This window comes from Artemia sp. Qi Xiang Cuo, chromosome 4, assembly GCF_049724085.1.
Source record: "Artemia sp. Qi Xiang Cuo chromosome 4, ASM4972408v1, whole genome shotgun sequence".
NCBI lineage: Eukaryota > Metazoa > Arthropoda > Branchiopoda > Anostraca > Artemiidae > Artemia > Artemia sp. Qi Xiang Cuo.
In genome coordinates, this window is record NC_142797.1 from 78,479,344 (window position 1) to 78,494,462 (window position 15,119).

The following is a 15,119-nucleotide window of genomic DNA, read 5'->3' on the forward strand; positions in this document are numbered from 1 at the left end:
AAAAAAAGGAACGTTGCGTCGTTCCTTTTGGGTCATGTCACCCAAGTCATCGCCACGGGCATAGTCTTGGCATTTATGAATAAAAGTAAGTAAAAGTACACAAAAGGGTCTAATTGAAAATAGGAGCCATACCAGTTTTCGACAATAATACACAGATTTGTAAAATATAGAAGCCTCAAATTTGTAATTTGGTCAATTGTAAAAACATAACAAAGATGGGACAAAACTACAAGATATAATAAAAAAATTGTCTTTTAAGAAGTACCCAATTAAGAAAAAAAGACGCATGCTTTTAAATATTAGATGAAATATGAAAACAAGATTAAGGCGTTTTAAAATTTTAATCTGATTACATTATTACTAGTAAAGATTACATCATGTCACAATGTAGACAAAAAACTGGAGACGAATAACAACTTAATTTCCATGAAAATACTAGTTTCATAATCGTCAAAATGGAAGGATTGACAATATTATTGGCAGTAAAAAGATAGTTACCAAAAAAGTTACGTAACCTACTGTGTAACAAAAATTGTATAATTTTTTTTTTATCTATTGTGGCATTCTAATAACGAAAGGATATATGTTACATTTTACGAATTTTACATTTTAAAAATTTTACAGTCAAACAAAAATGAAGTTTTAAGGTGTAAAACAGTTTTTATTTAGGATTTGAGATTTATATTTTACGATGGCGATTTGCGATGTTGCGATTAGCCTACAGGTGTAAATTGCACCGAAAGAGAAAGGTATTTATATTGCTGGATTCAAGAATTTCTTATGGATCTATTCACTAAGCCAGAATTATGATGTTCTTTTTCTTAGAGACTGATCTAAACTTACTTTTAAAATCTTCTATTTTGGCATTATTTTTTTCATGCCTTGCCAAGTATTTGTTAAAAGAAGTGAAAAGTAAATTTCAAAAAAGTAATTCAAAATGTTGTAATATAAGTCAAAATGGATAAAGTTGAATCTCAGCAAGATTGTAACCCTATGTTGTGAAATTAAAACAGTAGAACTGAAAAAAAAAAAAAAAAAAAAAAAAAAAAAAAACCGGGTCACCTTAAACAGAAAAAAACACAAAGAAATTAGTTTCCAGAGGCAGTAACTGAAATCACCATTGAATTATGGAACTATGACATGGGATTAGGGTACTTTCGTAAAATCATATAAAATTACGAAGATAATCGTGAGAACTCGGGGACATGAAACAAGAAAAAGAGCATATTGATGTTTGTATTTTATGCATTGATGGAGATAGTGAGACATTTTTTCCCAATTTATAATTTGACTCACGATATGTTACCATCAAAGTTCAAAATCATTAACTGGGTTTTGACATGAAACAATATTGAACAAAATCTGAAGGGAAAAGAAGAAGGAAAAAGCCGAAACTGGACTACTAATGAAGATCCCACTACCGAATCAGCTTCCAGTAAATTTCTAAAATAACAACCCACTATCCAATCAGCTTCGAATAAATTTCTATAATGACACCCCTGAAATTTTGGTTCAAATTTGCCAAGGCTCAAAATCATCTCTTTTTCTGCAAAAACTTAGTGATACCATTCTTGTTTGAAGGGGAAGGAGGATAACAGAAATTACTGAATTGGTCTTAGAACTCCTCTCCGGGCGATCGAAATATAGTAGTCTGAAAGATATTTTTACACCACCCCCCCCCCCCAGTCCCAATTTGAGTGCAATTTTTTAGACACAAATAAACTAGCAAATTTTATAATAATTATTTACGAAAGTGATTTTCAAGTCAACAAAAGTGCCCTGATGAAATGTGTCCGCAATCGAAATAAACACAAAAAAAAAACACATCGAAAATAACAAATACACTTTTATAAGAGCATGAAAATATTAACAGTCACGAAACCAAATACTGAAACGTTTCTGTACAAAAAAATCTCACAATCGCAAAAAAAAGTTGAAAAATAAACTCCGAAGAAAAATCTTCACTTTACACTCAAAACACTCTAGGAACTACAATAATTTTTTTTACAACTGGGCACAAGAAATCTCATGACAATGGCACAATAATCGCCAAAAGAATCGTCAACAGTAATCATGATTAATACTAATATGCATAATAGCTTCCTAGGGCGAACGATTTCTCTACGAAGGAGTGTACAAATCGACAGGTTTTCAAAAATACATTATTTTGGATATAATTTATACTTAATCTATATTTATATTAAATAAAGCGATTTGCTTCATCAGATTCTGGAATCCATCCCCTTATTCGTATAAATTTAATCATGCGTATTAGATAAGAAATATTTATAAAGGGTTCACCTCCTATTTCTTGTTTTTTTTTGTTTTTTTTTAGTTACTTTAAGTTGGTGATGATGATCATGACTAACATTTGCCTTTTTAGACTCAGAACTATAACCCTTCATGTTTCAATAAATAGTAATTTTATTGATTTTATTATTTTTTACTAATTAAATTTTTGTTAATATTAGTGAATATTATATTCACTTTTATCAATTTTAAATTTTTATTAATTGTATTAATTAAATTGGTTCTTATTAATTTAAAATATTTTATTATTGATCAAATAGAAGTTTGCGAAAAAATGTTTTACCTTTTCTTTCGATTAGCTTTTAAAGTAATCTTAAGTGATGATAGTGATGCAAATTAATAAAAAAAAAAAACGGAGAAACATTTTTTTCTTTGGGGGGGGGGGGTCTGGAGTCTACCCCTGACTGTTTGTATAAATACTGTTATTTATATTAAATACGAGTTTTTTTTTTTGTTTTTTTTTTTACTTTCACCTTATTTCTGTAATATATATTGTTTTAAGTTCTTTTAAATGATGAGGGTGATGCAAAGTAGCAAAAAATACTAAAGTATGCCTTTTTAAATTTCAAGGTTTAGCTATTTTTGTTTATACAAATATTATTATTTATATCAAACAGGCAAATTTTGAAAACCTCTCTACTACTGATCGGGGAAGACATTCTACCAATAGCGAATAGAGATAAACATCTTCTACTTTTAAATACAAAAAAATACATGTTAATTATTTCTAACAAAAATAAATATGATCAATTGAGGAAATCCTGACCGTGCAACCTCAAATTTCGTCATGTGTGTCTCAAACCTATATCAGTCATAATAAGGGCTCTGTTCATGGTCATACACCCAAAACACAAGAAGCAGAAGAAAATCTTCTCGCTTTAGTCTATGATAGTTTTCAGATATGTGACTAAATCTTAAAGTCCACTTTTCTTAATACAAAAGAAAAAAAAAGAGAAAGAACAAATATGAAATACTGCCCCTCAATTGACACATGTGGTTCAAATCACTTAATTCAAGTGCCCCCAGTCCCTCAAATAGAAGGATCAAATAAGACTAAATATTTTACCTTCATTCTTAAATACCATAAATTTTGTATGTATTTGGGTCAAGAATTTACTCTGTCCACAGTGAATACAGCAAGAGACGTTAACAGCTGAAATAAGGATCACAGATGCGCTAGGAAATACAAATCATACTAAAATTTGTATTATTTTCAAAGGAATATTGTAACATGGGTAAACCCAGGGGAGACACATACCCCCTCCCCTCAAAGCGTCAAAAGTTGCACTAAATAGAGGGGGGAGGTCCAAAGAGCAACGATCAGTTAGGCAAAAAGCCTAACTGTTTGAGGGTACCCCCTCCGAACACGAATTATGTTTCCACCCTTGTACTGTAATTTATAGGATCGCAATTAAAATATGCGCACTCTTAAAAAATTCGTTAAGATCATGTTCGTTAAGATCTTAAAAAATCTTAACGAACATGTATCTAAATACGTAGACAGGGATGAATCACAGACCTAGAAATTTTGTTGTCTTTCATTTTAGTTTTAAAATAAGTTTTAGGCTCTAATATAACTGAGTGTATCACAATATAAAAAAAAAAAAAACAACACATAATTCATTCTATCAGGGATCTATATTGTTGTATTCACAACAGAACTCCCTACGTCATAACAAACTAATAGTAAGAGAGGTTTCCGAAGTAGTGTAGACTTTAGATAGATAATCTTAAAACAGAATGAAATAAACTTCGAATGAATTTTAAAAAAGAACAATTTAACATAAAATATTTTATTTCAAGCTACGTGATTTGCATTTTAATATAAGTGGTCAGTTGGTTTGTGGCAAGAAAACTGAATAACGCTTAGAAATGTTTGGGAACGCCAGTTTGGAAAATAGAGTATGAGCCCCCAAGTCTAAAGATTAAATCATTAATTTTTAGCCTGTTTCATCACTTTATTTTACATATCAATTTAGAAACGTTACGGGTACGACTCGGAAACGTTTGGTTATGTCAGAACGTAACTTTGGAAACGTTTCAATTAATTTAGTGTCAAAAGAAAGGTTTCACGTATCAAAATAACTTAATTTTGACGTTATTCTGAAAAATCACGTGACATTCTAACGAACGAGAAAGGGGACAGTCGTTAAAATCTCTATTTCTTCAACCCGAGCATATTCATTCACTGACCTAGTTAACCACATACTAGAACATAAGACTTCCGAGTCCTCACAAACCTCAATAAGATTAATCTAATTTTAACACGAGAATCGCTAAAATTTTCAGGAAAGTTTTGCCACCTTTACATGCTACGAGATGGCTGCCAATGCTAGTTCAGACACCCCTGCAGTATTTTGAAAACCTCACTATCAATTTAATGCTAATACTTAAACTACATCATATTGAAACCCCCCGATGAATCAAATGAGTTTAGCAGCTCTTGTGCATCGCTTGCTCCAAATTGCGCACTATCAAATTCAAACTCTGTTGGATTGCTCTGCATCCTTTGAAACCCGACAACGTGCCCATTTCCCATTGGCTGTTGATGGTTACTTCCCTGATACATCATCATTGACTGACTAGCTTGAATCTGTTGCAGAGACATCTAACAAAAAGAAAATGATCAGCTGCAATTTATGAAATAGACTTCGAATGATTTAAAAAAAGAAAATCTAGCATTAAATACTTTATTTCAAGCAACGTGATACAAACAAAAAAATTGATCCGAAATACAAATTTTCAAATAATAGGTCCTATTGGGGTTAAAGGGGGGCTAGACTATTCAGAGGAACATTAAGAGATAAGAGTGAAAGACAACAAAGAGCTCGACCCGACTATGCTCACTGTTGACAAGACAATTCCAGCATTGTGAATTTAAATATAACACATTGTTATCGAATTTTATTAGACGTAAAATAACAAGGACTGTGAAAATAAAACTTATTGAATGATTTGGTTAGTAGAAGCTTACACCCCCATATGCATCTTAAAAAATTAAAAAGTCGAGAATTCAATATTTAATGAAATGACATCCATATGCAATTATGGAGTCTTTGGCAGTAGGAGGCATCAAATAAAAAAAAAAGAAATAGGTGAAAAATCTGCCAAAAAGAAGCTAAAAATCTATGCTTCTAAACAGGTTCCTTCGCAGGTGTAATTGTATCTTGGAGTCAACAGCTAGTTAATGTATCAATTTTAAAGACGAAAAGCGTTGTCAAACTTAACTCGTTAGATATGCTTATTTATTTTACTGGTTCAACGCGGCAACACTGATGAAAACGTGGTACTACCCTACAAACTTCATAAATGCGAAAAAAACAGTCTTAAGATAGCCCAAGAGACAAGAAACAATTTTTTTGGATGTCCTGAGTGCCTCAAAGCGCTTACCGTCAGGTTAGACCAGTGGTTCCCAGCCAATTGTGGGCCATGCCCCACCTAGGCGTTTCTTAAATCCCGATGCATCCCTCCTGATATTTAAATTTTGTTGCTAAAAATTTTACGCCCATTCTCCGGAAGGAAGCTTAAAAGGCCCGATCCATCTTTTTTGGATCTTTCGGATGGCGGCTCAGTATATATCTAACTTTCTTTTAAGGACTAATAATCTAGTAAAAATGGTTCTAGGCGTTTACCCCCCCCCTCCCCCCGTTGAATATAAGGCTTTCCAAATTCGAGAATTTTATTTGAGTTTTTTTTTTCGTAGGGGGAAGAAGTTTTGGTACTTGTGTATTATGGGCGATTCACTCAAGTTTACGCTGTGTAAAAGTTACGCTGTGATAAAATAATAAGAGAAGAAAGTTTAGCTCTTTTCCACGTGTTTAATCAGAATTAAAAACTACAAATACCCCTCACAGAGCAGCGACATCCATTATAGTTAGAAAATGCGCAACTATAGTAGTTAGAATTTTTTTTAGGTCGTCTTAAAGGAATATCTTGAACTAACGAAAAACAAACTGTCTGAATACACCACCTTTTGACGTCATTTTTTTTTTGCTCTTTAAATGCATAAGAATGTGACGTCATTCATATGACATTTTTTAAATTGCTGGGTGACGCAGAACACCATTGTGGGAGTCCCCTTCCTAGCTAATTTATCTACTATAGGTTGCCTCTACTATTTGTAGGCATAATTATATATTAAGTCGGAGGTAATAGGCTTGAGATTGTCTGTGCAGGATTTTGACTCTTGTTGATAGAAGAGCATCGCCAAGTGCTGAAAACTATGCTATCATCAAGATAGGCCCCTGCTTGCACAAAGCCTCCATTCAACCAGAGGTCAAGGACCCAGGGGCTTCTTGGAGTCCGGTTTTAAGCCGGCTTAAGTGCTTCAAAGTAGGCTGAACCATTTACTTATCCCCTCCTTCCCCCTCCTCCCAATTTTTTTTTGTACTAAATTGTCTTGAATACCTGAACGCTTCTTATTCAAACTGTCATACAATTCGTTTTGTTATTGCTCACTTTTTTTCTTCTTTTTTTTGTTATTGCTGTTCATTCATGACATTTTTTTTTTCAATTGAGGCTCTAAAGTATAGTCAGCCAAAGGGTGCACGTCCTGCTTATGACCTATCAAAATATTACCACGCCCCACTGGTGGGACCTACACCCCAAGTTGGGAATCACGGGGTTAGACAGAAAATAAAAGACAAAATTTTACTCAGCCTGACAGATTTGGTATTTTTAATCTTTCTGAATCAGATTCTGTGCAAGAGGGAAAAACTGGACTCAGGCACATATAGAAGGGTTTATTTTGGGCATCCGCAGTTTGTCAAATTCACAAAAAACATACAATTTAACTATTTTGTATCTATTATTTATTTCCACAACGAAGAGAAAAATAGAATATTTTGTATATACATATATATATATATATATATATATATATATATATATATATATATATATATATATATATATATATATGTTAAATAGGAATGTATTTCCTGGCCAATTAATCATTTTTACTTAATGATAAATAGTTTTTTCAACGCGTCTAAAGTAACATTGTCAGCCTACAAAAAGATCGTATATCTGAAAGTACTTACTTGCCCTTGAGGATTTTGAATCATGTACCGCTGCTGTGCCTGAACAGAATCAACATTTTGCATGTACATTCCTGGAAATAAACAAAAGCGGTAGTTAATAATCTTCTTTAATGCTTTCTGGGCCTCCCTAACAATATTTAAAGCGTACAAAAACAGTCCTGATCACAGCAACTGAATTTTACACTGCTTGTGCACTAAGTAAAAAATAAACTAAACAATATTTAAAGCGTACAAAAACAGTCCTGATCACAGCAACTGAATTTTACACTGCTTGTGCACTAAGTAAAAAATAAACTAAACAATATTTAAAGCGTACAAAAACAGTCCTGATCACAGCAACTGAATTTTACACTGCTTGTGCACTAAGTAAAAAATAAACTAAAAATGAAAAACAAACATATTAACCTATCTTTACGTTTAATAGTTTGCACAGTTAATAGTTTAATTTATAAGCTATAAAAGGAAATATAATAATAAGTTACTGCTAAAATAAATATAATAAGTTACTGCTACTTCCCTACGATCTCACATTCCCTTCAATATAAGCAATAGGACACTAAAAAAATATCCGCTTACTTCCTAGGAACCTAAGGATAATTCTTGCTAATTTATAAGCTTGGTAGATTTGCATAATTTGGAAAGATGTCATTTATACTAGGGAGTTCCCATTGATATTGGTCCGAATGACCCCCCCCCCCCCAGAAAAATATTGCGGCCCAAAAATGTTTGCTTACTGGACTGGCACGTTGACATAATAAAGGGTTGCATCCTCCCTTCTAATCTTTCAACACGATCTCACAACCCCTTCAATGTAGGCTACAGGACTTATGGGAAACTTCATTATGTGAAATGCCTCATTGCTTACTGGCATTTGATTCCTATAACCATAATTTTCCTGAAGCCCCATCCCCGTAGGTCTTTCCTTCTCGCATCAACGACTACAATCGAAAATTGAGTTTTTCTTATCAGAGAACTTAGATTGTTTAACATTAAAACAGGGTGCTTGTTTTCGATTCAGATTTTCTTAATATCGTACCCTATTAAGCGAAAGAACTTAGTACCAAAAGCATTGATTCAACTCTGTACAGTGTTCCTGAAAACTGCACAAATTGTGTGTTGAAGAATAAACACAAACCCAGGACATTTAACATCTTCACTAAGCTTTTCGAAAATAATGCGGCAGAAAACACTTCGAAGACAAACAAGTTTAAAATCTTTAATTTCAAAATCGACAAAATTAACGAGCCTAAGGTTGGTCCTCAACATTGCAAACGGCGGAAATACATATTGCAGACAAGAGGTGGCTGGGCCCCCTTCAAGAACAATCTAAAGGATATACTTGGAAAAATAAAATTCTAAAGTGCAGTTTTTCCGATGCTCTCCCCCCCCCCCTCCCTCTTAAAAATTATTGCGCATTATTTTCGCCCTTACATGTGCCCACCAATCTAGGCTATGTCAGCAATTATTCAGCTTTAAGTATGTTCTAGATTAACTCTGATTGAATGCCTATATTTCGCCTTTTCACTAAACAGATAGCTACAGGGATGCAGTTTTTTCTTTGAAATACATTTTATTAATAATAAACTTGTAAGAAAAGATGGACCCACCAATTGCTATTTTATTTTTCAAAAATTATTGTTGAAATTATAGCAATTCTTGCTTTTATGCTGTGAGTTCAGAAAGCCAAAGGTTTAAGATAAGATTTGAAAGAAGTACTGCTTTTTAATCTCAATAGTCTCATTTTCTCAACTCATTCACTCAACTACTCATCATTTTTTTTTGCTCAAACTGGCACTCAACTTCTCTCAAACCTTCACCTTCACCACAATACACGGCTAGGTCTAGTTTTGTATATAGACATGTGGGTGTTTCGGTATGGAACAGTCTTCCGGAAAGCACCAGGATGGCTGAGAGTATATCCTCTTTTAAAAATAAGATAAATAATTTCTTGATGACTAAGAATGGGTGAGGGGGAGGGCTGACTTCTGTAGGTTATTTACTTATAAAATTTCATTTTTGTTCTTTTTTTTCAATTAAATGTAGTAAGTGAGTAAAATATTAAGTCCTGCCACAAACAAATCTGCATAGATTTTCACGTGGTAGGTCTGGTTGGAAAATTTTCCAATACCCTTCAGATGATGAGTTTTCGAGTAGCACAACAATTTCGCTCTCAGGTCACATTATTTAGGGTAAATTAACTCCATCAATAATTTTTATTGCCTAAAGAGCATATGAGCATATTTAAGAGCATATTTTTAATTAAAATCAAGTAGTTGCGGGTATCAAACCATGGCTAATTGTAGAAAAAGCCAAGACGGATAGTCCGGGTGAGAGGCAAATCTGGCATAATGGTTCGTTTACACATTGCGGAAATTCATGCAGATTTAGCAATCCGTGCGGAAATTCCGTCCGTTTTTGTGCTAAAAAAATCTCTAGCTGTCCGCAACGTTTTGGTCAAATCAGGATGGAATCTTGGCAAGATTTTTAAATAAATAAAATCATGAGTATGGATTATCAAAAACTACACGATCTTGTAACTTTGGTTCAAGGCTACACCCGGCTTCTATGATCCTGGGCACCCAGGCTATAAGAAAACTAAGAAAAACGGTGTCATTTGGCTCTATTGCTCAACAGCTTTCAGAAGAGGGTAAGAACAAAGGTCATGCTGCTGCAATAATTTGAAATCTTTGCTTTAAAACGCAGCGTTATTTTAGCCATAGTTCGAACAGAAACGGACGGATTTCACCATGGATTTCCGCAATGTGTAAACGAACCATAAGCCCTTTTTAGGATTGTATTATTTAAACATACAGACAGAGAACAAAATAATGTGCTTTTATACCCGTTCACTTGGTCGTTATACAAAATTATACCCGTTATACCCGTTCACTTGCGTTATTGGGTGCATATAGCATTATAGGGTCTTTGGGTTGAACCATTCAGGTTCACCCTCTCAGGTATGACTACAAATACTACTTTTAGGAAGAAAATTAAAAAATAAAGTACCTTGTTGATTTGGAATGGACATGCGCATCTGGGCTGCGTTCCCTGTCATTCCTTGTTGAAAATTAATCATTTGTGGGTTCCGTATCCCGGTTCTCCATTGATCAGGTACAATTGTGACATTAGGGGGCCGACTTGGCCTTCCCATGAAATTTTGTTGTGTTGCTAATGGCTGCATCATTCTTTGCGATCCCACTTGTGATGCCATTGCCATTCCTATAATATAGTCATGTTAAAAAGTACTGAAAATGATGACAAGGCCGTGTAATTTCGAGTAAATTTTCTACTCGTTTTAAGCAAATTTTAAGCTAATTTTAAGCAAACTTTAAGATAATTTTAAACAAACTTTAAGCTAATTTTAAGCAAACTTTAATCGAACTTTAAGCAAATTTTAAGCTACCTTTAGGCCAATTTTAAGAAATTTTTAGCTAACTTTAAGCAAATTTTTAAGCTAATTCTCAGTAAATTTTAAGCTAACTTTAAACGTAATTTTAAGCAGATTTTAAGGTAGCCTATGGTGAACCGAAGTCAACTTCATACTTAAATTGCCACCTTGTATCCTACTTACCAAACAGAGCAAAGAACTAAAGCCATGTGATAGACCCTCTGAATCACTCTCAGCCCCCCCCCCCCAGAGTCTTAGATGACCGACTCTAGCTCCTAAGCTGTTAGGTACCCAGTGGTTAAAAAAGAAAAGAAAAGAAAAATAGCACCCAACTCAAGCTCAAAATCTCCAAATGCTCTAAAAAGTTAGTTTTCCTTGTGCCCAAAAAATTTTACATTTTTTTCTGCCCAGAAAAATTTCGATTTTTTAAAAATAAAATTTAAAGTAAGGGGAAGTCAATGCGAGAAAGTCGCCTTTGCATAGTTATAAATAAACCATGACTGCCTCATACTTTCAATTTTGATCTTAGAATTTTCAGTTTTTCCAGGTAGAAGAGGAAGAATTATTTCTATTCAATTTAGGAGTTAGATTAATTTTCTTTAACTTTTTTTTTAAAATAATTTTTAATGAACTCTTTATAGTCATTGGTAAATATTTTAGGATAGAAAAGTGCACCTTCTCATGTTTAAGTACAAAAAAATATTTTGAAATCATTCGACTCTTGAGATTCGGTTTCATCCATCTCCCGACTTACATTCTTGAAATATACTTTTTTTAAAGTGCAAAAATAGGCTGAAAATCGATGAAAGGAAAATTCCCTCTTTTCTAAGCAAGTTTAGATCACTCTCATATTTGTGGCCATAATACCCTCAAATCGGCTGAAAATCGAAAAAAAAAAGAGAAAATTTCCCTCTTTCTAACAAGTTTATGATCACTCTCATACTTGTGGCCATAATACCCTCAAATCGGCTGAAAATCAATTAAAAAAAGGAAAATTTCCCTCTTTTCTAAGCAAGTTTAGATCAATCTCATAGTTGTGGACATCATACCCTTAGATCGGCTGAAAATCGATAAAAAAAAGGGAAAATTTTCCTCTTTTCTAAGCAAGTTTAGATCACTCTCATAGTTCCGAGCATAATACCCTCAAATCGGCTGAAAATCGATAAAAAGAAAGGAAATGTTTCCTCTTTTCTAAACAAGTTTAGATCACTCCCAAAGTAAAACTCAAACTATTATCATATTCTGGCTCGGTCAATGGAAAGGTCTAAGACTAATGATGTCAATGATATAAGTATCTTGTCCTTTCGGTTACAGCTGTAGCCGTGTCACAAAAACACACGTTTCAGAGGGAACAAACGCCGTAAGAAGTGGCACTAAATGACAAAGTCGACTCAAATATGTCAATCATAATACGAGACCTGACAATTATCGTCAGCGGGAACAACAATACTGTACAGCGGGAACAACAATACGGGAAAAGGATTAAAATACTATTAAACAAAACGTTTTAAAAAGTTCGAAGCGAAGCCTTTATCCAATAAAATAAATATTTATTTTCAATCTTTAAATATATTATTTAATGGTATTTTGATTCTTTCACTTTTTATGTTTATGAACATTTTCAATTGTTTAATACTACACAATTCTTTGTTTTTAGTTCTAATTTGTTGAAAATTAACCTCATTTTCAACTGTTTTTTTCTCTTTTTTTATTAGCTTGTATCATTGGTAAAATCTACTTTTAATCGTTTTTTCCACAATTCTGTGTTATAAAAAAAATTCTTTTATTTTCTTTTTAGCACAGATTTATAGAAAATGGAGTTTAACTTAAAAATAAATTTTATACGTCACTCTATATCTGTGCTACAGGTCAAATCACTAAAATGTTAAATTGAGCAACATGTGTATTGTTTTTTTAATTTTCATGATAAACTGGCCTTTTCTTATGCATAGATGCATTTATTAACAAAAAAGTATAAAATAGCTTGTGTCACCAGGAGGGAAGCCCCGGAGAACTTGTTAAATAACAGGGGAAAACATGATTTACGTACACTCAATTAGGCTGTGGAGCAGTTCAATATTCCCTCAAAAACAATATTTAAAAAAAAGAAAATCCCGCCATTCCTTAACTATCATCGTATCATATCATTACGTTAAATATCTTAATTTTTATTAAGGTATTATGCTCAATGTGAAAAGTGCTATGTTACGAGTAGCCTATAGCTGTAAGGTAGTTCAGCTCCGGTTAGAAAACCAGGGAATCTCGGGTTCAAATCCCACACTTGCTGTAATTTTTTTAAGCAATTATCACCATGTGTAGCTGTTGGTCCAGATTTGGAAGCTTCAGCTAGTCACCGGGGAATCTTGGGTTCAGCTCCTAAGCCAGGAGCGATTTTTCATGCAATTATTTTTAATTACTAAATTAAAGTCGAAGGCTTGTTTGTAACTTCGTAACTGGTGGCCAGTTTGTATATTTCTATATAATTATTTCTTTTTATCGTTCAAAAGAAAATCTTTGTTGAATTATTATTCAAGTTATTTGAACTGTAATTGAAGGATATAATACTTCCGTATATAATTGGGTTCATTAGTTTCAGCTCTATCTATTCACCAAGCCAAAATTATGCTATTACTAAGACTTTATCTAACAGAGTACTTAAATCTTTCTTAAAAAATAGGAAAATTTCTCTATGTCACTTGTTTCGACATGTTTTTCAATCTAAAGAAAACACAAAGTAAATTTGAAAAATATACTTCGTTAGACGAATAGAGCTGATTCTGAGGTATTAAAAGATTGCAAAATTATCGCATTTCGCACTGAATATTAAACACTATATTAAAAACCATAAGAAAATTAAAATATTTATATATTTTAAAATATTTTACATATTTATATATATATATATATATATATATATATATATATATATATATATATATATATATATATATATATATATATATATATATATATATATATATATATATATATATTTAAATGTTTTTTAAATATAAAATATTTATATGAATATTAACAACCATAAAACTGCAGAAAAACATCATACCAAATATTTGCACAGAGAACACAACTCTTAACTATCAGAAATATGATAGTTAAGGGTGGTTTAACTATCAGTTAATATCTGATAGATATATTTTTTTTACAGATATAAATTTTTCAGTTTTAATTCTACATTTATTACAAAAGAGAATGGCGAGCTTGTCTTGACCTCACGAAGAGATTTACTTGATTTTTTTTTTTTTTTTTTTTGCAAAATTCGAATTTTTTGTTTGTCTTCTGGCCCCACGGATACAAAGACATGTTTTATTCTATTGTTATTATAGATTAAACACTAGTTTTTTTAGACTATTGTTATCATATTGTTACATTATAAAACTAAGTAAGAACTTACCAGGTCGTATGGCAGCAGGTCTCATATTAGCCATCATTGATTGCTGTTGGTTGGCCAGCATCCTAGCACGATATTCAGGAGGAGGTGGCCGGCTCATCTGAGTCATTCCCATAGAACCTCCTCCGATGGCTGCTCCCATGTGATTCATAGCGTTTCCAGGAACATTCATCTTGCTATTTTGCATAGTCCCACTGTTTTGCACCATTGTAGTGCCTTGGGCCGCCATTTGATTTGATGCAATTTGTTGGCTTTGAGGCATAGAATTAGGACTCGTTCTCATTTGGCCTGTCATCTGGCTCAACTGATTTTGGTTCATTTGAGACATGGCCTGCATATGAGCTTGGGAAGATAAGGACTGGCTTGACATTTGAGAATTGATATGATTTGGGGTCATTTGAGCCTGTTGGTTCATTATAGAGCCATGCTGCACTTGACTCTGCTGCATCATTTGCATGCGCATTTGCTGCTGTTGAGCAGCTCGCTGTGCCATCATCTGCTGCTGTGCTTCAAAATGGCTTGGGATGCCTGGTCTACAGAGGAATATAGATAATTTTTTAATGTAAATTAAATTGGTAAAATATACGTTGATGATGTGAGGGTGAAGGTACAAATATAAAACAGAAACAGACCAACTTTATGAAAACTATAGAGCAACGATAATTCCGTAATTTCATTTAAGCTTAGTTCCATGATGTTTTTTTCTTCTGCAAAGAACACATTTTGACAAAACTTTAAAATCTTGGACAACCAACAAGAAAATTTGTACAGATAAATACTTTGTTAATTTTTAATATTAATGTTCTGACGATGATACTTGGCCAGCAGTATAGTTATTTTTCAAATATTAATTACGCTCGGTAAATTCTAAAAATATTTTCTCTATAGATAACCTTTTCCATTTTTCCAGAAATCAAATAACACATGAGATATCAATTTCTTCTTTTCTTTTTAAACCTGGCATAATCTA

The 15,119-nt window shown here is 32.9% G+C and overlaps 1 protein-coding gene across 2 annotated transcripts in view; it reads right to left on the bottom strand.

Moving 5' to 3' along the window:
• Positions 1-1,059: 1,059 nt before the first annotated feature.
• The window catches only part of LOC148953464 (uncharacterized), a 78,954-nt gene continuing 64,894 nt past the window's right edge, over positions 1,060-15,119 (bottom strand). For both annotated transcript variants that reach the window (XM_089088546.1, XM_089088547.1), the window contains 4 exons: positions 14,153-14,682; positions 10,359-10,571; positions 7,353-7,423; positions 1,060-4,918 (listed from right to left, as the gene is read on the bottom strand). In XM_089088546.1, coding sequence (XP_088944672.1) covers positions 4,706-4,918; positions 7,353-7,423; positions 10,359-10,571; positions 14,153-14,682 — 1,027 coding nt within the window. In that variant the 3' untranslated portion in view covers positions 1,060-4,705. The remainder of the gene's footprint in view (positions 4,919-7,352; positions 7,424-10,358; positions 10,572-14,152; positions 14,683-15,119) is intronic.